The 22800-nt window shown below is 46.8% G+C and overlaps 1 protein-coding gene across 1 annotated transcript in view; it reads left to right on the top strand.

Moving 5' to 3' along the window:
• The window catches only part of CMYA5 (cardiomyopathy associated 5), a 162992-nt gene that overhangs the window by 115138 nt on the left and 25054 nt on the right, over positions 1 to 22800 (top strand). The window contains exons 8-9 of the mRNA XM_063963507.1: positions 13484 to 13633; positions 15822 to 15968. Coding sequence (XP_063819577.1) covers positions 13484 to 13633; positions 15822 to 15968 — 297 coding nt within the window. The remainder of the gene's footprint in view (positions 1 to 13483; positions 13634 to 15821; positions 15969 to 22800) is intronic.

The following is a 22800-nucleotide window of genomic DNA, read 5'->3' as shown; positions in this document are numbered from 1 at the left end:
ATGTGAACCTACTATGCCACTAGCAATTGGCTTTGCCTAATCTATGGCAAGGTCTTATGGGAAGTTTTGGTTATAACTAAGGATCGCTGCAAGAGAGTACTGGAATTCACTGCATGGAAGTTCCAGCCTTGAAATTGCGGCTACCAGGCTTGTTTCACTAGGTAGGTGCTAACAACCAGGAGAATAGAGACTCAGGGCTGGCATCTCAAGTATAAGATTGTGACTAATCCAACTCAGGGATTAGTAGAGAGGTTCATAAACAGATAACGAAGACAGTGGTCAAAGCAGGCAATGCAGGTTGTAACAGATAACTACAGTAAAACAGAAGTCCGGGCAGGCAGTGTAGGTTCACCATCAGGTAACAAAGGGACCATAATCCACACCCAACTAAGAAGGAGGAGGTAAACAGACATTGGGGTATATGCAATTGCGGTCAAATTCCCGAAATTGTCGAAAAACTGGACTTTTTCGCCCAAAAAAAAAATTGACAATGCAATACAGTACTTTCCGTCAAAAAAACGGACTTTCCAAATTCGACTTTTATCAAATTCGACTTTTCTGCAATGGTACAAATGCGGCAATTCGACAAAAGTATATTCAATTGAAGTTTGGAAATTCGACAACAGTGCTTTTAGACAGTAAATTCGTCATTTTCAATCCGCCACACTTTGGTGGGTGAAACTAATAAAAAAAATGTAAAACATGTTTTTTTTGGTGTTTTTTTTATTGGTAATAGCATATCTATTTATATTAGAAGGGATTAGGTACTTGGTTTGTCTTTTTGGGAGGCACAAGTATTATTTATATATTTTTTAAAATATATTTTTTATTTTTTTTATTTTCTTAGATGGAATGGTAAAATCCCGGAAAAAAATTGCGTGGGGTCCCCCCTCCAAAGCATAACCAGCCTCGGGCTCTTCGAGCCGGTCCTGGTTCTAAAAATCCGGGGGGAAAAATGGACAGGGGATCCCCCGTATTTTTAAAACCAGCACCGGGCTCTGTGCCTGGTGCAAAAAATACGGGGGACAAAAAGAGTAGGGGTCCCCCGTATTTTTTACACCAGCATCGGGCTCCACTAGCTGGACAGATAATGCCACAGACGGGGGTCACTTTTATACAGCGCCCTGCGGCCGTGGCATTAAATATCCAACTAGTCACCCCTGGCCGGGGTACCCTGGGGGAGTGGGGACCCTTTCAATCAAGGGGTCCCCCCCCAGCCACCCAAGGGCCAGGGGTGAAGCCCGAGGCTGTCCCCCCCATCCAAGGGCTGCGGATGGGAGGCTGATAGCCTTGAGAAAATTTAAAGAATATTGTTTTTTCCTGTAGTACTACAAGTCCCAGCAAGCCTCCCCCGCAAGCTGGTACTTGGAGAACCACAAGTACCAGCATGCGGTAGAAAAACGGGCCCGCTGGTACCTGTAGTACTACTGGGAAAAAAATACCCAAATAAAAACAGGAGACACACACCTTGAGAGTAAAACTTTATTGCACACCTGCCGACACACATACTTACCTATGTTGACCCGCCGACTGCCACGTCTCCTGATCCGACGATCCGGGGTACCTGTGAATCAAATTATACTCACCTCAATCCAGTGTCCAGATATAAATCCTCGTACTTGGCAAAAAAAGAAAACGAACAGCCGAACCAGCGGACTGAAAGGGGTCCCATGTTTACACATGAGACCCCTTTCCCCGAATGCCGGGACCCCACGTGACTGCTGTCACCGAGGTCCCTTCTGCCAATCAGTGAGCGCAACGTCCTGGCACTCTGCTGATTGGCTGCACGTCTGAGCTGTCAGACAGCGCCTCGCAAAGCCTCTCCATTACTTTCAATGGTGGGAACTTTGCGTCAGCGGTGAGGTCACCCGCGGTCAGCCGCTGACCGCGGGTAACCCCACCACTACCCGCAAAGTTCCCACCATTGAAAGTAATGGAGAGGCTTTGCGATGCGCTGTCTGAGGTCACACGCGCATACAGCCAATCAGGTGAGTGCAACGAAGTAGCGCTTCCTGATTGGTTGAAGGGACCTCGGTGACAGGAGTCACGTGGGGTCCCGGCATTCGGGGAAAGGGGTCTCATGTGTAAACATGGGACCCCTTTCAGTCCGCTGGATCGGCTGTTCGTTTTCTTTTTTTGCCAAGTACGAGGATTTATATCTGCACACTGGATTGAGGTGAGTATAATTTGATTCACAGGTACCCCGGATCGTCGGATCAGGAGACGTTGCAGTCGGCGGGTCAACATAGGAAAGTATGTGTGTGTCGGCAGGTGTGCAATAAAGTTTTACTCTCAAGGTGTGTGTCTCCTGTTTTTATTTGGGTATTTTTTTCCAGTAGTACTACAGGTACCAGCGGGCCCGTTTTTCTCCCGCATGCTGGTACTTGTGGTTCTCCAAGTACCAGCTTGTGGGGGAGGCTTGCTGGGACTTGTAGTACTACAGAAAAAAACAGTATTCTTTAAATTTTCTCAAGGCTATCAGCCTCCCATCCGCAGCCCTTGGATGGGGGGGACAACCTCGGGCTTCACCCCTGGCCCTTGGGTGGCTGGGGGGGGGACCCCTTGATTGAAGGGGTCCCCACTCCCCCAGGGTACCCCGGCCAGGGGTGACTAGTTGGATATTTAATGCCACGGCCGCAGGGCGCTGTATAAAAGTGACCCCTGGCTGTGGCATTATCTGTCCAGCTAGTGGAGCCCGATGCTGGTGTAAAAAATACGGGGGACCCCTACTCTTTTTGTCCCCCGTATTTTTTGCACCAGCACCAGGCGCAGAGCCCGGTGCTGGTTTTAAAAATACGGGGGATCCTCTGTCCATTTTTCCCCCGGATTTTTAGAACCAGGACCAGCTCGAAGAGCCCGAGGCTGGTTATGCTTTGGAGGGGGGACCCCACGCCATTTTTTTCCGGGTTTTTTCACGTTTTTACCTGTTTTTAAAAACTCGGAACAAATCCGTCAAATCGGCCGTTTTTCGGCAGCGGGACTGTCGAATCCGTTTTTTATTGCATATGGTCAATTTCGGCACCCACTTGCCGAAATTAGACTGTCGAATTGTGTCGAATTGAAAAACGGCCGATAATTTGCCGCGATTCGCCGCTAATTGCATATACCCCATTATCCGATATGCTAACACTCTGTTCCTTTGGATTTCATTTGAGTGCCCCGGTTTTTTTCTAGTGGTTCTGAATATACTGGTAGGCCACTAAAATTGAATTAGATTGTTAGCTCCTCAAGAGCAGAGAATAAACAATTGCATAGACACAGACATAGACAGAATACAGTCTAGCTCACTTTATTTCCACCTCAGGCAGGTTTATTTCCACCTCAGGCAGGTTACACAGTACATACAGGTTTTGCAGGTCAGGTTTTATAAGCAGTCTTTAAACAGCAGCACAACATTCCAAGTTCTAATAAGCACAAATAGTACAGATTCCAGATGGCTCCTAACGTAACCCCAGACCCCCAATCTCTCGCCTGACCACTTGCTGGCATCAGGAGCCATGACCTACTGAACACATTTTTAAATGTAGAAGACAAGTTGTAGTGATTAGCCCAGCCGTGGCTTACAACAGACTCAGCTAAAAAACAGACCTATTGCTGCCGCTCCAATCCTGCAAAAGCCTGCCATTTCACATTAACCTCATGCTGTTCCTGCCACACTCCTTTTTATTATATTCATATGCAGAAAGCAGCACCGCAACTCCAGCACCAACTGCTTAAGCAATGTTACAGTATTATATTTTAACGAATGCCCCTTAAAATTGTTCCTTAGTTTTAGTACCCACTCAGAAATCCATGTCAGACATAGCAATACTGACTTATGAGTCTTTACACATAGATCCCTGGGTTATAATTGTCACCAGCTCCATTAATGGAGGTCTCATTGTTGCCTTGGGATCTAAAAATCAACAGTCCTATTTTGCTGTTAGTTTCGCCTGTTTATTTAGCATTTATCCACAGAGGTAGTAAATATTATCCATATTACTTTATGTTGTGGCTCTGCACTGCTGACAGGTCTAGATTTTCAGTGTCATCCCATGTATCATAGCTCCCCAGGCTATTAGGCATATTGAAGTATCCTTGGCCAGATAGCTTTTAGAAATCCCTACTGTAATATGGCACTTTTTAAATGATAATATATATGTGTATTTTTACAACACTGTCTTGAGATCTGAGACATCAGTGCAGTCAATTTGCGTCCTGTAGTCATTGCTAGACCACTGTAAAGCTTTATCTTCCTTAATTACTTGGCTTTTCAGGCTGACTGTACCCTGGTGACTGCTTGAAGTTTTGTGATAAGCAGAACTTGGCACATTTTTTAGAATAGCAAATGTCTGACCCAGCTTTTTGTTGATCGTACTGTAGTAGGGAATGGAAATATGCATGCTTTAAGATAGAAATAAACTAATCTAAACATTGTTATGTAGCAAACATATTATCAGGGACGTGCAGTCAGGGGAGGCAGTGCCGGCTGGCGAGAGTCATACAAGGTTGTTATTGCAAAGGAGCCAAATGAGGGGACTAGTGATAGGATTACCCTCAGTTGAAGCCTATGTTGCTTCCGGTGGGACGCATGTCGAGACGCATGTGTCACCTCCGGTGTTAACCTGGAAGTTAGTGGCAATGTAACAACAATACACTGCCAGTATGATAAATACAAGGGCTATAATCATAAAGCACATAGGAAGGCGGGAATAGCACTATTTCTGGGTATATAACAGGGGCCTGTGAGGCACATCCGGTGCTCCAGTTTCCCTGCTCACTTTGATCTATGCTGCATTGCTGTCTGGTTGTTGCTGATGCTGTATACCTTGAAAAAGGTCCCGGTGTGGACCGAAACGTTGGACATTTCCTGGAAAACTGTGAGACAAACTTTGCAATAAATATTCACCTTTTTGATTTTTTGAAAATCCATTTGGAGAGTGCTGTCTTTTCCACATAGTGGAAATACTGGCCCTCATTCCGAGTCGTTCGCTCGGTATTTTTCATCGCATCGCAATGAAAATCCGCTTAGTACGCATGCGCAATATTCGCACTGCGACTGCGCCAAGTAATTTAACAATGAAGATAGTATTTTTACTCACGGCTTTTTCATCGCACCAACGATCGTAATGTGATTGACAGGAAATGGGTGTTACTGGGCGGAAACACGGCGTTTTATGGGCGTGTGGATGAAAACGCTACCGTTTCCGGAAAAAACACAGGAGTGGCTGGAGAAACGGGGGAGTGTCTGAGCGAACGCTGGGTGTGTTTGTGACGTCAAACCAGGAACGACAAGCACTGAACTGATCGCACAGGCAGAGTAAGGTTGAAGTTACTCAGAAACTGCAAAGTAGTTTGTAATCGCAATATTGCGAATACATCGGTCGCAATTTTAAGAAGCTAAGATACACTCCCAGTAGGCGTAGGCTTAGCGTGTGTAACTCTGCTAAATTCGCCTTGCGACCGATCAACTCGGAATGAGGGCCACTGTTTGTTTGTACTATGGGCCCCATCTCTCACGAGATTGGACTCTGACTGGCACCCCACCATTTACTGTTATTAAGTGAGAGTGCAGGGACCCCCCACTATATATATATATATATATATATAAAATTAGTGCCTCCCCAGCCTATGATCTCACCGCACGTAACTGCATATTAAATGCATTTTAGAGAGAGTGCAAATTATGATTTAAACGTTAATATACTGATTATTTATTAAGCATAATATATTTGTTGATTAAGCGAACAGATTGATTGATCTAACTCCATATCTTGATTTATTCATCTTGGGGGGGGGTTTATTATAAAAAGTTTAAGTTTAAAAGCATAGAACCCAAAACAGAAAGTTTACTTTTGAGCAGAGTTAAAGGAGTTAATGCGAATAATGAAAGCATGCTATCCTTGGATGTGCCACGTGCCAGCTCTGCCATGGTCTCCGATAGCTGTAACGGTACCATGCAGCACCTCTCTCTAAACTTGTCTGGAAGAGGCTGAGCAGGTGTTTGACCCCTTCCCTCATTATATGCTCATTCATATGAATGGGAACAGGCTACTACATAGTGATAAAGTCATATTCTACAACCGTATTTCTCTTATGTCCTAGAGGATACTGGGGTTCCATTTAGTACCATGGGGTATAGACGGGTCCACTAGAAGCCATGGGCACTTTAAGAATTTGATAGTGTGGGCTGGCTCCTCCCTCTATGCCCCTCCTACCAGACTCAGGTTAGAAAATGTGCCCGGAGGAGTCGGTCACGCTTATGGAAGCTCTTGAAGAGTTTTCTGCATTTATTTTATATGTTTGTTATTTTCAGACAGTGCTGGTTGGCACCAGCCTGTCTGCTTCGTGGGACTTAGGGGGGAAAATGGCCTAACCTCTTGAAGGGTTAATGGTCCCGTTCCCTGCTGACAGGACACTAGCTCCTGAGGGAACTATTCGCAAGCCCCACCTCGGCGAGTGTACATTCCCGCAGCGCGCCGCCGCCCCTAACAGAGCCAGAAGAATGAAGAGTGGTGAGTACTAAGCTGGCGTCCTGACTAGCGGGTCGCTGGCCATTATGGCGGCATGAGGTTACGGAAATGCACGGCTTCTAACCGGGGCGGAATGCGTCTCCAGACACAGTATACAGCTGCGTCTCAGTACACTGTACACAGTACTCACACTGGCAAAAACAGTCTTAAAATGGTTTTCTCTCCATTTTAAGCAACAGATTACCTCAGCTAGTATAAAAAAAGTGGGAAGACCGCGCGCCATTGAAGGGGCAGGGCTTCACTATAAGAGGATCCAGCAGCTCACCAGTGCCATTTTCCCTCTGCAGTGGACACAGACACTGACTGACAGGGACGCGCAGCTCCTCCAGTGTGACTCCAGATTACCTTAGCGGTACCAGGGGGTCATAGCGGGGGGGAGCGATTATTAGTGTACTAAGTACCCTTGTCAGGGTACTTAGTCTGCGACCCGGCTAAGCTTAGCATTAGCGATAAGGGCGCTGCGGGGGCTGGCTCCAATTAACTCTGTGTCTCCCTGAAAGGCTCTTTGTGGGTTAATTGTGCTTAACCTTTTCCTGTTTGTGTGTGTGCTGCCACATTTACATTATGGGGGTCATTCGACCCGTTCGCACGCAGCGGTTTTTCGCTGTGGTGTGAACAGGTGCGGAATGCACGTGCGCGATGTTGCCGGCGACAGGGGTCGTCGGGTTACGTCGTGGCTACCGATGGAAGCGGTCGCAGAGCCAATCGCAAAGAAGATTGACAAGAAGAAGGCGTTCCAGGGCGGATCCGGACCGTTTGGAGCCATTCTCGGGGAGTGATGAGTAAAAATGCAGGCGTGTCCAGGACAATGGAGGGCGGAGGTGTGACGTCAAAGCCGGACCCATCATCGCTGGATCCATCGCACAGGGTAAGTATGTCCAGGCCTAGTCTTCTTTTGCTTGAATTTTTTTTAGCTTAGCAGGGTTGCACAAGCATTCGCAGTCCTGCTAAGCTAAAATACACTCCCCATAGGCGTGTTCTAGTTTATCGCAGCAGCAGCAAAAAGTTGCTGGCTGCGATCAACTCGGAATGACCTCCTATGTCAGGCAAAGAGTGTGTTTCTTGTACAGCGGAGTGTTCCTCTTCACCAGGGGGCTCACTACTGGGTACTCAGGGCAGTGCACCTTCCCAGAATAGCGGGGCTGAACCGGAATGGGTTAATTCCATTAAGGGAATGATCTCCAATATTTCTACAAAACTATCTCGCAATGAGAAAGAGACACAATACAATACAGAGAACAATACAACTGCGAATTAAGTCATTACAGCAGGGGATTAAGTCCGACTGGCCAGTCTCAGTTAATCCTATTAAAGGTCAAGATAAATGTGGACCGATCTGTACTTAAGACAGACTGTGGATGAGTTTATGAATAGAGACTCAGTCCACAAACCAGCATCTCAATCCCTCCCATTTGTCCGCAAAAACGATCTCTGGCCCATATCCTGCAGTCTGACTCTGACGGGTCAGACATGGAGGAGGGTGAGATGGATTTGTTGGGGGGGGGGGGATGCTACTCTGTCACAGGGAATAAAGGCTCTTATAGAGACTATCACAGATGTTCTGCAAATTCCTGATAAAGGGTCAGAGGAGTGTGAGGAATCTTATTTTAATGTAAGAAAGAAGTCCTCAGTCACTTTTCCTGCATCAAAGGTATTGAATACCCTGTTTGAAGAACCATGGGTTAATCCTGATAAGAAATTTCAAATCCCTAAAAGGTTGCTCTCATCTTTTCCCTTTCCTCTGAAGGAAAGGAAAAAATGGGAACATCCACCGATAGTGGACGCATCAGTCTCTAGGCTGTCAAGAAAAATTGTATTGCCTGTCCCTGGTGCAGCCTCCCTAAAAGATACGGCTGATCGTAAAATTAAGACTACACTCAAATCATTGTACACAGCTGCTGGGGTGGCCCAGAGACCCACTATTGCATGTGCGTGGATCACAAACGCCATTGCTAAATGGTCAGGAAACCTAATTGATGGGTTAGATTCCTTGTCTAGGGGCTATGTTGTTTTACTCCTGCAGCATATACAGGACTCTGCGGACTTTATGGTTGAAGCCATAAAAGAGAGTGGTTTGCTTAATGCACGCACAACCGATATGGCAGTGTCAGCACGCAGGGGCTTGTGACTACGCCAGTGGACTGCTGATGCGGACTCCAGGAAAGGCGTGGAAGGCCTACCATTCACAGGAGAGGCCTTGTTTGGAGACGAACTAGACAAATGGGTCTCCAAAGCTACTGCGGGTAAGTCTACGTATCTTCCTTCCGCAGCTCCCCCAGCCAGGAAAGCTTATTCAGCTTCAAATTTACAGTCCTTTTGGACAGCCAAGTTTAAGGGAAAATCCAGAGGTGGTTCTACGGCATCCAGAGGCCCAAGAGGTAAACCATGCAAAACAGCAACTGCAGGTGTTCAGGAACAGAGCCCAGGTTCTGCTTCCTCAAAGCCTTCAGCATGACGGTGGACCGCGACGCCTGGTGGTCTGTCAGGTGGGAGCCCGACTACAATTCTTCAGTCACCTCTGGTCAAGTTCGTGCCGGAATCCCTGGGTAGTAGATCTTATTTCCCAGGGCTACAGATTGGAGTTCCAAGACCTCCCACCTCACAGATTTTTCAAATCAGTCTAACCAGCTTCACAAGAGGCAAGTATAACTTTACAGGAGGCCATCCAAAAACTGGTACAGACTCAAGTCATTGTTCCAGTTCCACCTCATCTACACAACAAGGGGTACTATTCCAACTTGTTTGTAGTACCGAAACCAGACGGTTCGGCACGACCAATTCTGATACTCAAGTCCTTGAACCCGTTCTTAAGAGTGTTCAAGTTCAAGATGGAGTCTCTGAGAGCGGTGATCTCAGGTCTGGAGGAGGGGGAATTCCTGGTGTCTCTGGTAACAAGGATGCATACCTTCACATTCCGATCTGGCCGCCTCATCAGGTTTATCTATGGTTTGCACTGCAGGACTGCCACTACCAGTTCCAGGCGCTGCCATTTGGTCTCTTCAAAGCACTGAGGGTGTTCACCAAAGTGATGGCAGAGATGATGTTTATATTTCACAAGCAGGGAGTAAACATAATTCCATACCTGGAAGATCTTCTGACAAAGGCGCTGTCCAGGGAGAGGTTGCTGGACAGCATTGGCCTCTCAACCAAACTTCTCCAGGATCATGGGTGGAGTCTGAACCTTCTGAAATCTCACCTAGAGCCAACCCGGAGGCTCCCATTCCTGGGAATGATATTGGGTACGGAGTCGCAGAGAGTGTTCCTTCCGTTGGAAAAGGTATTGGTAATCCAGTCGTTGGTTCGGGATGTCCTGAAGCCAACCCGGATATCGGTGCATCTATGCACTCACCTTCTGGGGAAAATGGTGGCTACTTACGAGGCGCTTCAATACGGAAGGTTTCATGCAAAACCCTTCCAGCTCGATCTGTTGGACAAATGGTCCGGATCGCATCTTCACATGCACCAGAAGATTTGTCTGTTGCCAAATGCCAGGATCTCCTTTCTGTGGTGGCTACAGACCTCTCACCTCGTCGAGGGTCGGAGGTTCGGAATTCAGGACTGGTCCTGTTAACCACGGATGCAAGCCTTCGAGGTTGGGAAGCAGTCACCCAGGGGGTGCAGTTTCAAGGAAGATGGTCAAGTCAGGAAGTCATCCTTCCAATCAACATTCTGGAACTCAGGGCCATATACAACGCCCTTCTGCAGACCTCTTATCTTCTTCAGGATGGGGCCATTCAAGTCCAGTTGGACAATGTGACGGCAGTGACATAGATAAACCAACAGGGCGGAATGAAAAGCAGAGCAGCAATGTCAGAAGTCTCAAGAATTCTCCTCTGGGCAGAAAAAAACGCTGTGGCGTTGTCAGCGGTCTTCATTCTGGGAGTAGACAACTGAGAAGCAGACTTCCTCATCAGACATGACCTGCACCCGGGGGAGTGGGGTCTTCACCCGGAAGTGTTCCGGTGCTTGACACGTCGGTGGGGATATCCACAGATCGACATGATGGCCTCTCGTTTCAACAAGAAGCTCAAGCGGTATTGTTCCAGGTCGAGAGACCCAAAGGCAGTGGCGGTAGACGCTCTGACAATTCCATGGTTTTATCAGATGGTGTATGTGTTTCCTCCACTTCCTCTGATCCCAAGAATTCTCAAAAGAATAAAAAGGGAAAAGGTTCAAGCAATACTCATTGCTCCGGAATGGCCAAGAAGGGCCTGGTAGGCGGACCTTCTGGAGATGATCCTCGAGGATCCGTGGCCTCTACCTCTTCACGATGATCTTCTACAGCAGGGTCCGTTCGTCTATCAGGACTTTCCGTGGCTACGTTTGACGGCATGGAAGTTGAATGGCTGATTCTAGCCAGGAGAGGGATCCCTAATAAAGTTATCCCGACTATGATCCAAGCCAGGAAGGGGGTAACGTCTAAACATTAAAACCGTATTTGGAAGAAATACGTCTCTTGGTGTGAGAGCAGAACTTATTCTGCGGTGGAATTTCACCTGGGACGTTTCCTGCCTTTTCTGCAGGCAGGTGTGGATGTGGGCCTACGTCTGGGCTCCATGAAAGTCCAGATTTAGGCCTTGTCCATTTTCTTTCAAAAACAATTGGCTTCTCTCCCTGAGGTCCAGACATTTTTGAAAGGTGTTCTGCGCATCCAACCTTCCTTAGTACCTCCCACGACACCTTGGGATCTCAGTTTGGTGCCGCAGTTCCTCCAATCAGACTGGTTTGAACAAATACAGGAGGTGGACGTAAAATATCTTACATTGAAGACCGTCACACTGTTGGCCTTGGCTTCAGCAAGACGTGTGTTGGAGTTGGGGGCTTTGTCTCACAAGAGCCCCTATTTCATTTTCCATGAGGACAGAGCTGAACTCAGAACTCGTCAGCAACTTCTTCCGAAAGTGGTGTCTGCGTTTCACATCAACCAACCTATTGTGGTTCCAGTTATCACCGACACTCCCACTACTTCAAAGTCTGTGGATGTTGTGAGGGCTTTGAAGGTATACGTAAAGAGGACACCGAGTCACAGAAAATCCGACTCGCTGTTCGTCCTATATGATCCCAATAAAATTGTGTGTCCTGCTTCAAAGCAGACAATTGCACGCTGGATCAGGCTCACAATGCAGCATGCTTATTCCATGGCATCCACCAGAAAAAGAAAAAAAAAGGCGCCTTCTTAAACCTGTGCTGATGTGCTGTTCGCTGCTCTCTAAATAACCAGGGTATTAGCAACCCTGTAAACACAGTAGAAGGAAGAAACATAGAGAGCACAAACAGACTTAAATATTAACAAGTTTTTATTTTAAAAAGTATTTGTTTTAAAATGAAATTAAAAACCTGCACAAACCCAATTTATAGTATTTAGATTAATAATGGTAGCAGGTTATATTGCACATGTAAACATAAATCAATGAAAAATTAAATATAATAAATTAAATGGGATCCTCCAGACTAAAGTCCACAAATAACTCCAAGGAACTGGACACCATAGTATATACCAAATTGGATAATGAAGTTTTCCTTATGGCAACAATGAGATACATCCAATGATATTAGAGGTTATAACCAGTATTTTGTTTTCTTCAAAGGGTATTAGCTCCGTGTTCCTTAGGATACTTCAAATGACAATTGTTGAGGATCTTTACCCTTTCATAAACAATTGGAATTCTTAAAGTTTTTTAACCTTTAGTGGCGAGTGCACCGCTAATTAGGGCATCCGAGATGTTACACTGCACACTGTAGCGGCTCCATCAGCCGCTCTCTATAGATAACACTGAGGGAGGTGTTTGAAATGGTTACGGCTTACCCCTTCCAAGACAGTTCGGACTGGCAGCTCTGGGAGTCCCCGTGCGCTGGCTGGGTGTACCGCTCACTCGTGGATAAGATGTTTGCTGGCCACGGTCCCCGTTTTGCAAGGAAGACCACTGCGGGTGGCTCCAGAGTGAAGGAGTCGGGCGATGCGGTGCAGTGCAGTGAATAGAAGGTGTCCGTGGAGAAAGCAGGAGTCCCAAAGCCTGAACACTGACGCGTTTCTCGACCAATAGGCACTGGTCGTTTCTTCAGAGGGAAGAAACTACCAGTGCCTATTGGTCGAGAAACGCGGTTTGGGAGCTTTGGTACATCCCCGTGGTACTAAATGGAACCCCAGTATCCTCTAGGATGTAAGAGAAAATAGGATTTAAATTACCTACCGGTAAATCCTTTTCTCGTAGTCCGTAGAGGATACTGGGCGCCCGCCCGGTGCTTCGTTCTTCCTGCACTATTTCTTGGTTAAGTATTGTTGGTTCAGCTGTTACTGTTCCTGTTTAAAGTTAGGTTAGCATAGCTTTCATCTGTTTGTGTGTGCTGGTTCGGAATCTTACCACTATCTTTATCTATCCTTCTCTCAAAGTATGTCCGTCTCCTCGGGCACAGTTTCCTAGACTGAGTCTGGTAGGAGGGGCATAGAGAGAGGAGCCAGGCCACACTATCAAATTCTTAAAGTGCCCATGGCTCCTAGTGGACCTGTCTATACCCCATGGTACTAAATGGAACCCCAGTATCCTCTACGGCAGAGATTTTCAAACTTTTACAACCCACGGCACACTGAACAAGATTTAAATATTGCCAAGGCACATTCAAATATAATGGTGATGCATGGTGCAGTTGCGTGTCCTAGGATATCATGTCACAGCTTCTCCATAGGTAACGCCTGAGCCACATCTGAGAATGCCAGAAGAGCCCAACACTGCCCAGGCCCAAAATTAGAACTGGCTCTGCAACCACTAAACCCACCAGTATTCATTGTTCCAGGGCCTCAGTAGCGGCAAAACACTGACGGGCCTGGCTGTGCTTCTATGGCGGCATACCTGGAGACTGCTCAGGGCATACTAGTGTGTCACGGCACAGTGGTTAAAAAACACTGCACTACGGACTACGGGAAAAGAATTTACCGGTAGGTAATTAAAATCCTATTTTCTGTGTTACTGCAGCTCTTCAAACACCAAAGGTAAAGGAGCAGGAACCTTCCTCTGCCACCAGCACCTCAGTCACCGTGTACTGGACAGTGAACGAGGAGGACATCATTGAGTTCTTCCAGGTGTATTGTATGGAGGAGCCTCAAGGGAAAAGCGATGATAACGGTGAGATGTACGACATGAACTAGGCAGCAGTTATTTTTGGGAAACTTTATAATCTTTTTTACCTCACACATGTTCCATGGGAGTAGATTTATTAAATCATCAAGAGGATGGCAGCACAATAGACTCAGTAGACCTGTCGGTGGGTGTGTACCTCCCCCCGCCCCCCGGATATGTCTGTGAATAATGTTATACACAAACATATCGCATTGTCTGTGCAGCACAGCCGATGGCTGACATATTGGCACATCTAGCTGTGTGTATGGGTGGTCTGCTGACTGGCCGTACACTTGCTGTGGGTGGCTGACGTCACAGCTGGGGGTGGGCAAATTCAAATGCCTACCCAGCTGGGTTTCCTGACTGACACGTCGAGTGGCCAATAAGTAAGTGTATATACTTACCCGTATCGGCCGCCCAATCGCCACGACAGCGGGTCCGCGACGTGTCGGCCAGGTGTGTACCCAACCTTACTGAGTATGATTAATTAATTCCTGTACACCAGGTAGACTTACAACATACTTTAAAGAAGCGCAGGATGACATAGGCTTTATATTGTACAGATTAAAAATGTGTAATTGGTAAGGAACACAAAAACAACAATTTGTAAGTGCTCATTTAAATTGTCCCTATTATCTACATACAGTAGTGGCAGCCATTTTGTGCGCTGAACTACTGTTAAAATGTGCCCTGCCAATGAACTAGGAAGAAGTCAGATTATCATTTTGGGGGGATGTATCAAAACGTACAGAGAGATAAAGTAACAACCAATCAGCTCCTAACTGCCATGTTACATGCTGTGTTTGAAAAAGCCATGTGCTGATTGATTGGTACATTATATCTCTCCACTTCATCTCCAAGCTTTGATATATCTCCCCCTTAGTGTCTCAAGATGGCTTAGAGGTTAATTCACTGCACACCAGCTCATGTACTGTATGTTGGTTCAGCCACCAAAATGGCTGCCATCACTCTGTGTAGGGGGATGGTTAGAGCTAGGGCGAAAAATTCCTTCACCCCCCCCATTTAAAATAGGGACAGTGCGCAAGAATATAGGGGTGTGGCCACAGAATAGTAACAATTCACATTACACTGCACAGTGCTGCGCTGCCACCTGTGCCCCCCATATACCCCTGCCCTTGTGTTCCCTATACCCTTGCGCTGCCCCTGTGCTCCCCATATACTTCTGTGTTACATCTGTGCCTCCATATACCTGTGCTGCCTCTGTGACCCCCCATGTACCTCTGCACTGCCTCTGTAGCCCACATATATCACTGTGCTGCCACATTTTCCCCCATATACCCCTGCGCTGCCCCTGTGCCCCCCATATACCCCTGCCCTTGTGTTCCCTAAATCCCTGTGCTGCATCTGTGCCTCCATGTACCCCTGTGCTGCCTCTGTGCTCCCCAAATAGCCTTGCGCTGTCCCTTTATACCCCTACGCTGCCCCCTGTGCCCCTACAATGTCCTGGTTGATGTTGGTCACGTCGGGCTGAGACACACGCCACATCTCCAGCCCACCATCTATCTGTATGTGCGCTGTGCGACAGGGACAATAAAACTCTGGGTATTAAACACAACACAGACAGATGCTCCACTCGGGAACTACATCTCCCATCATCCCCCGCTGCTCAGTCTGAGAAGTGAAGCCAGGTCTCCTCCTGATCAGCTCAGACTGGGGAGAGATAGGCTGGCATGATAGACTTTGTGGAGGAGGGCAGGCGACGGTGGGGTGACTGTAGCTGCGGCCTGAGGTCGCAGCGGCCCGCCCTTGGAGCCGCCATTGGGGATGGTACATATAAATGTTATAAGACAACATAAGATAAGACCAATAAATGAATGTCAAAAATATCAAAGCCAATGAAACTGAATGAAAACGAGGCATATTTTTGCATTACCAAATACACTGCACTCAAATAAAGCATACATAAGCATACAGTGTATGCATAAATATATAAACATAGAGTATGCAGACTAAATGCATTCATCAAATATGACATTTCACTTTAATTGTGATATATATTTTGTAGGATCATAAAATACTGATATTATACCATTATTCAAAAACAATACAAATGACCAAATAAAGTCTGTGTGCTTAGCATCTGTGGAATACAATCCTCCTGCTCATGATGTGTGATTCTGTATTAATAGCAGTGAGATTTATAGCTGTTTGTTGGATCACCTTATCCCTGCAGGGCTGCTGGAGGAATACAGAGTGACCGTGAGGGAAAGTTTCTGCATCTTGGAGGACCTTGAGCCGGATAAACGTTACAGTGTCTGGGTTATGGCTGTAAATGACACAAGCTGCAGCTTACCTAGTGACAAGTCAATATTCAGAACAGGTATGTGTCACAATGATCCTACTGACACTTACATACATTGCTCTATGGAATGAAATAGTAATGAGTCCTGTGGAGATAAAATGACTTACGTAGTAAATAGGAATGAACATTTCTGTAATGGTACTTTTAAAGCCGTGTTATGTTATGGCCTCTAGTTGTACAAAGAAAGATGCTAGTGTTGTATTTTGACCTGAACTACTAATATGGGTTAAGAAAACCCATAGCCAGGTTTTACACTGGATTTACATGTACTTATTGCATAGGGGGAGATGTATAAAATCTTGGAGCTAAAGTGGAGAGAGAGATAAAGTACCAATCAATCCACTTCTAACTGCCATTTTTCAAACATAGGGGCTCATTTATCAAGGAGTGATAAAACTCATGAATGATAAAACTCATTGCGTATGATAAATGGTGCTTCAGCCAAACAGATCTTAACTGTCATGTGTTCAACTCCTGTCATGTGTGAGGAGCTGATTGGCTGGAGCATCATATATCATATGCAATGAGTTTTATCATTCACAACGAGTTGATACATTGGGGCAGATGTATTAACCTGGAGAAGGCATAAGGAAGTGATAAACCAGTGATATGTGCAAGGTGATAAAGGCACCAGCCAATCAGATCCTAACTGTTAATTTAAATATTGGAGCTGACTGGCTGGTGCCTTTATCAACTTGCACATATCACTGGTTTAGCACTTCCTTATGCCTTCTCCAGGTTAATACATCTGCCCCATTTTGCCCTATAGCCTGTAAAATGACAGTTAGAAGCTGATTGGCTGGAGCACCATTTATCATTTGCAGCGAGTTTTATCACTTGTTGATAAATGGGCCCCATAGCCTGTAAAATGACAGTAAGAAGCTGATTTGCTGGTACTTTTTGCTGGTACTTTATCTCTCTGCACTTTATCTTTCTTCAAGATTTGCTAAAGCTCCCCCATGGTGTCCCTTTTGCTTGGTGTAATAAGACAAAAAAGAGATTCCCCAGTTCTCCTGTTTGCTGACATGAGATATTTTTTGAGATTTATCAAACCTTCTAAAGAGGACAAGTAGAGGTGTTGCCCACAGTAGCGGCTCTTGCCACGGGCAAGCAGGCTTTTTGCCCGGGGTGCCCGCCGCCGCCGTGGCAAGAGCCGCTACTCTTGATACCGGCGACCCCCCGCAACCCCCCCTCCCCGTCTCCCCGGCTTTAGCGGGTGCCGTGGGCTTTGTGGGCGCCCGCTGCAGCCGGCTCCAGTGACAAACACTAGAGATCTTAATTGACCCCTATTGTCTGGGCGGCGCTGCTATGGGAGAGACTTCATGACGTCTCTCCCATAGTAGAGAGGAGCCGGCGGCCGGAGATGGAGGGCAGCGCAGCAGGAGCGGTAAGTATTGTGTGTGTGTGTGTGTGTGTTCGGCGCTACTGGGGGCACTGGCACAGCTACAAGGTGCACAGCTACGGGGGTCACAACTACTGGGGGCACTGGCACAACTACAGGGGGCACAGCTACTGGGGCACAGCTACAAGGGGCACAGCTACAAGGGGCACATCTACTGGGGCAAATCTACTGAGGGCACAGCGACTGGGGGCAAATCTACTGGGGGCACAGCTACAGGGGACATAGGGGGTAATTCCAAGTTGATCGCAGCAGGAATTTTGTTACCAGTTGGGCAAAACCATGTGCACTGCAGGTGAGGCAGATATAACATGTGCAGAAAGAGTTAGATTTGGGTGGGTTATTTTATTTATGTGCAGGGTAAATACTGGCTGCTTTATTTTTACACTGCAAATTAGATTGCAGGTTGAACACACCCCACCCAAATCTAACTCTCTCTGCACATGTTAAATTTGCCTCCCCTGCAGTGCACATGGTTTTGCCCAACTGCTAAAAAAATTCCTGCTGCGATCAACTTGGAATTGCCCCCATAGCTACTGGGGGCACAACTACAGGGGTCACAACTACTGGGGGCACTGCTACAGGGGGACACAGCTACTGGAGGCATAGCTACAGGGGTCACAGCTACAGGGCTCACAACTACTGGAGGCACAGTTACTGGGCTCACAACTATTGGAGGTACTGCTACAGGGGGCACAGCTGCTGGGGGCACAACTACTGGGGGCAAATCTACTGGGGGTACAGCTACAGGGGGGCACAAGTACAAGGAGATAACTGTGGCCATGCCCCTTCCTTGTGAAGAAGCCACGCCCCTATTTTTGGGCACGCGCCTTCAACTCTGTTTTACCTAGGGAGACGCCACAGGAAACTTTCGCCCTGGGCGCCACAAGGTCTAGAACCGGCCCTGGTTGGCCATAGCAAACAATTACATTCTAGCTATCTTTTTGTAGAATGCACTAGATAAATGATAGCTAGATTCTTATTTATTGCTATGGGCAATACATCCACATGTCCTCTTTACGAGGTTTGATAAATCTCCCCCAAACTGTAGTGTATAGTATGGTATACTCCCTGATTTTTCAAACACAGCCTGTAAACTGTCAGAAGCTGATTGGCTGGCTGGGACTGTATCTTTGTCATCATTATCTCTCTACAAGTTTTTCATAAATATCCCCATGTGTCTTTTTTTTTATTTTTATTGTTTTATTAGTGCACAATGCACAATGTAATAAGCTATTAAAAAACAGTGTAGAACCTGACAGGTTCTCGATAGTAACATATGGCCTAATTCAGATCTGATCGCAGCAGCAAATTTGTTAGCTAATGCATACCTCCCAACTTTTGTGAGACAGAAAGAGGGACTCCTGTGCGGCGTAGCCATGCCCGCCCAGAAAATGGGGGAGTGGCTTCAAAAAGGGCCTAACGCGGTAAAGCTATGATCGTGAGCCACGCCCCCATTCTCGTCACTATGGAGGCATGGCCAGCGCTCTGTAAGCTGCTGGCATGCCCCCTGTCCCTCTCTTGTCTCCGTGAACAGACTCTATGTGCATGCGCAAAGCATCTATTCAACGCTGCTCTTCTAAGCAGTGCAGCGAGTGACGGAGCCTCCCCCCCCCCCCCCCCCCGCGGGTGGGACAGCGGAACAGTCCCAAAAAACCACACTGTGGGACTGTTGGGAGGTATGGCTAATGGGCAAAACCATGTGCCCTACAGGGGGGGCAGATATAACATGTGCAGAGAGAGTTAGATTTGGTTGGGTTATATTGTTTCTGTGCAGAGTAAATACTGGCTGCTTTATTTTTACACCGCAATCACCCCAATAGTGCAGTTATGCATAATTATCATGTGAATCTGCTCAGCACACTTTAGGTGTCAGGAATGGTTTGGGGGCAATGTGATTTAAGTAAATTGCTTCAATCGCACTGTATTCCATTAAAATGTATATCATTCCTAAATAACCGATAAAAAAAAACATTATTATTTTTTATTCTTAAATCTGATGCAGCTGCTTGCCATTATCACCCCCGGGGCTAAGTATCACCAGCGACACGTTATCTGTTAATGCCACAACAAAAGTAGACACCTCCAAAAAATAAATAGATAACATTGATTAAATATTTCTTTCCCGTTACTCTGTTGCTTATGCGTTTCAAGTTCAGATCACAGGCATTATATCCACGGTTGATATGCACTTTTCAGACACAAAATGCGCAGAGTTTTTCCCATTTAATACAAGTGCCTATTCATTTCAGTGAGTTTCCAGTGTGTTGAATTCCCATTGAAATTATAGGGCAATTGAAATGAATGGGAAAAACTCTGTTAGTAAATACAGTAAGTAAAGAGAAATAAAGAAAAACACATCACCAATCGACTGAAAGCTACTACAATTTATTACAAGTGCCTCTTCATTTCAGTGAGTTTCCAGTGTGTTCAAATCCCATTGAAATGAAAGGGCAATTGAAATTAATGGGAACAACTCTGTAAATAAGTAAAGAGAAATAAAGAAAAACACATCACCAATCGCCTAGCTATAAACACTATAAAGCTTGGTCTGGCTGCCACCAAGATAATGGTACATGTGGTATCTTATATGGAACTTGCAATAGTTATGTCATCACAGTGTTGGCGCCTCTATTGAGAGAGGGCAAAAAAGAGCTTGCTCCTTTTCTCTGTGCCAACCAGCACTGACCCACCGGACTCATATCATGGTAATGATCAAGATTGGACCCACTGAGCTGAGGTAAGTGGCACACAGGGCTTGCCAGTGCATTAAGTGGGTCATTCTGAATGTTTAGTTTCACTCCAGGTCATGTATATGATGATATAAAACACATCCTGTCTCATGTGCACCATTACAGGATTCATTTATATAGCTACAGTTACTGATCTCTGTGACTTGGTAGCCTATACAAGAAGATTAATGTGAATATACCGTAAGTAATACAAGACTGAGCAGGGTCAGATAGGAAGCAAGCGTGGTAGATTATGTGACCGGCATGCTATTCCTAGTGAGGTGCTGAGTGAGACTATATTGCAGGCACATTGTGTATCTGGCTACTGTTCACATAGAGCTATAAACCACTTTCCTGCTGCTGCTCTCTTGTACGTTAGTAACATGACTGGCGGTCTGAATTTTTATGGCCGTTGCTGAGATTTTTATGGACATCGTGGAATGAGGAATCAATACTTCCCGCTGGAATGTTGTATCATCAGGGGCTGTGCTGCTTATTTATAAATGCATATACATACATAACATAGTAACATAGTTTCTGAGGTTGAAAAAAAGATAATTTGTCCATCAAGTTCAACCTGTTAGTGGTCTCCTACACTGTATTATTTTTAAGACTAATTTAACTGTGGTGAATGTTTAGCCGTAAACTAAAGTACTCCTTTGTTTTTTTTTTGGGTGGGGTTGTTTGTTTTTTACTATAGTACATGCAGGGCCGTAACTACGTGTGTGCCAAGTGTGCTTGGCACACAGCGCAGTTGCCCTGAGGGCGCACGGCCAGCGGCATGTAATGAGTCAAATTGACTCATTACATGCCTCTGAAGTCTGCGCCGTGCGCCGCCGCCGCGCTGTGGAGGAGAGCTACAGCGCCGGGCAGCGGAGAAGGAGGAAGAGGGTGGGGGACTGGAGCCGCAGCAGCGCTATTTCATTGGTAGTAAGCGCCGCTGCAGCAGCACCCTCTTCTTCCGTATTGGCTGCCCGGCGCTGCTGTGGATGCTGGGATGCGGTTCCTCCATCCCAGCATCCACAGCAGCGCCGGGCAGCCAATACGGAAGGAGAGGGGGCTGCTGCAGCGGCGCTTACTACCAATGAAATAGCACTGCTGCGGCTCCAGTCCCCATCCCTCCTCCTCCTTGTCAGATGCCTGCACATTATGGCAGACGGTGTCCCCCTGAGAGAGAGAGAGAGATACTTACCATCTCCCCGCTGACAGGCTCCTCGTGCTGGCATCTCCCTCTGTGCAGGCATCTGACAAGGAGGAGGAGGGAGGGGGACTGGAGCCGCAGCAGCGCTATTTCATTGGTAGTAAGCGCCGCTGCAGTTGTCCCCTCTTCTTCCGTATTGGCTGCCTGTCGCTGCTGTGGATGCTGGGATGGAGGAACCACATCCACAGTAGCGCCGGGCAGCCAATACGGAAGGAGAGGGGGCTGCTGCAGCGGCGCTACTACCAATTACATAGCGCTGCTGCGGCTCCAGTCCCCCTCCCTCCCTCCTCCTTGTCCGATGCCCGGCGCTGCTCTCTCCTCCACAGCGAGGCGCACAGCACAGAACAGGCGGCATGTAATGAGTCAATTTGACTCATTACATGCCGCTGGCCGTGCGCCCTCAGGGCAACTGCGCTGTGTGCCAAGCACACTTGGCACACACATAGTTACGGCCCTGGTTCCAGGATATCCTTTTTGTAGTATAGTGCCCATAATTGTGCACAGTATTCGAGATGAGGCCTCACTAGTGATTTATATAATGGGAGTATAACACTCTCATTCATTGCATCAATTCCCCGCTTAATGCATGCTAATACCTTGTTTCCCTTTTTTGCTGCATTCCTACTTTGGGTACTGCTGTTAAGTTTATCTATATGAACACCTAAGTATTTTTCCAGTACAGAATCCCCAAGTTTCTCCCCATTTAGTATGTTGGTAGTGTTCTTATTCTTGCTACCGAAGTGCATTACCTTACATTTGTCTACATTGAACCTCATTCTCCATTTCAAAGCCCATGCTTCCAGTTTGAATAAGTTGTTTTGAAGAGAATCAGCATCCTCCACCAAATTTATAACCTTACACAGTTTGTATACAAAATACTGTAGTATGGATTATTGTGTGTCACTGGCATTATGCGTATTTCTTTACTTTTAATTCAGCATGTGGCTTATCTTTTGTGTATGTAACTCACACATATTGGGCGGGATGTACTAAAGGGAAAATGTAGTAAAACACCCGTTTTCCCGCATTTTCATATGTACAAACCCCCGTCCGCCGCGTTTTCGCCCCTGAGGGTATTGCCATCAAAAGATGGCAATACTCTATAGAAGCCTATGGGCTTCTTACCGACGGTCGCCGCCCTGCGCTGCTGACGCGGAACCCCCGCATACCTCCGTTACGACAGCCCTGGTCCCGGAAGCTAAACTCCTTCTCCCCCTAGCAACACAGCTGGAGGTCCTTCCGGCTGCAAGGAGGAGGAGGAGGCGCCCGGGACAGCCTGCTGCCTGCATGCCATGCAGGGAGGAGAGGGAGAGCCCAGGGAGGTGGGGGCCCGGGGGGCCTCCGTCACCGCATTGTGATGTTATTCGCATATGTTAGTACATATGCGATTAGCATCGCTGCGAGGGGCAGCGATGTATGTTACCTGATATTGTGTTGGTATGTAAAAGCCTCCTTTTAAGAACTAAAGCCCTCATTTCTCAAGCCTTGGAGAGTGATAAGTAGCACAGTGAAAAAGTA

This window comes from Pseudophryne corroboree, chromosome 1 (assembly GCF_028390025.1).
Source record: "Pseudophryne corroboree isolate aPseCor3 chromosome 1, aPseCor3.hap2, whole genome shotgun sequence".
Classification (NCBI taxonomy): domain Eukaryota; kingdom Metazoa; phylum Chordata; class Amphibia; order Anura; family Myobatrachidae; genus Pseudophryne; species Pseudophryne corroboree.
This window is presented reverse-complemented; position numbering and strand designations above follow the sequence as displayed.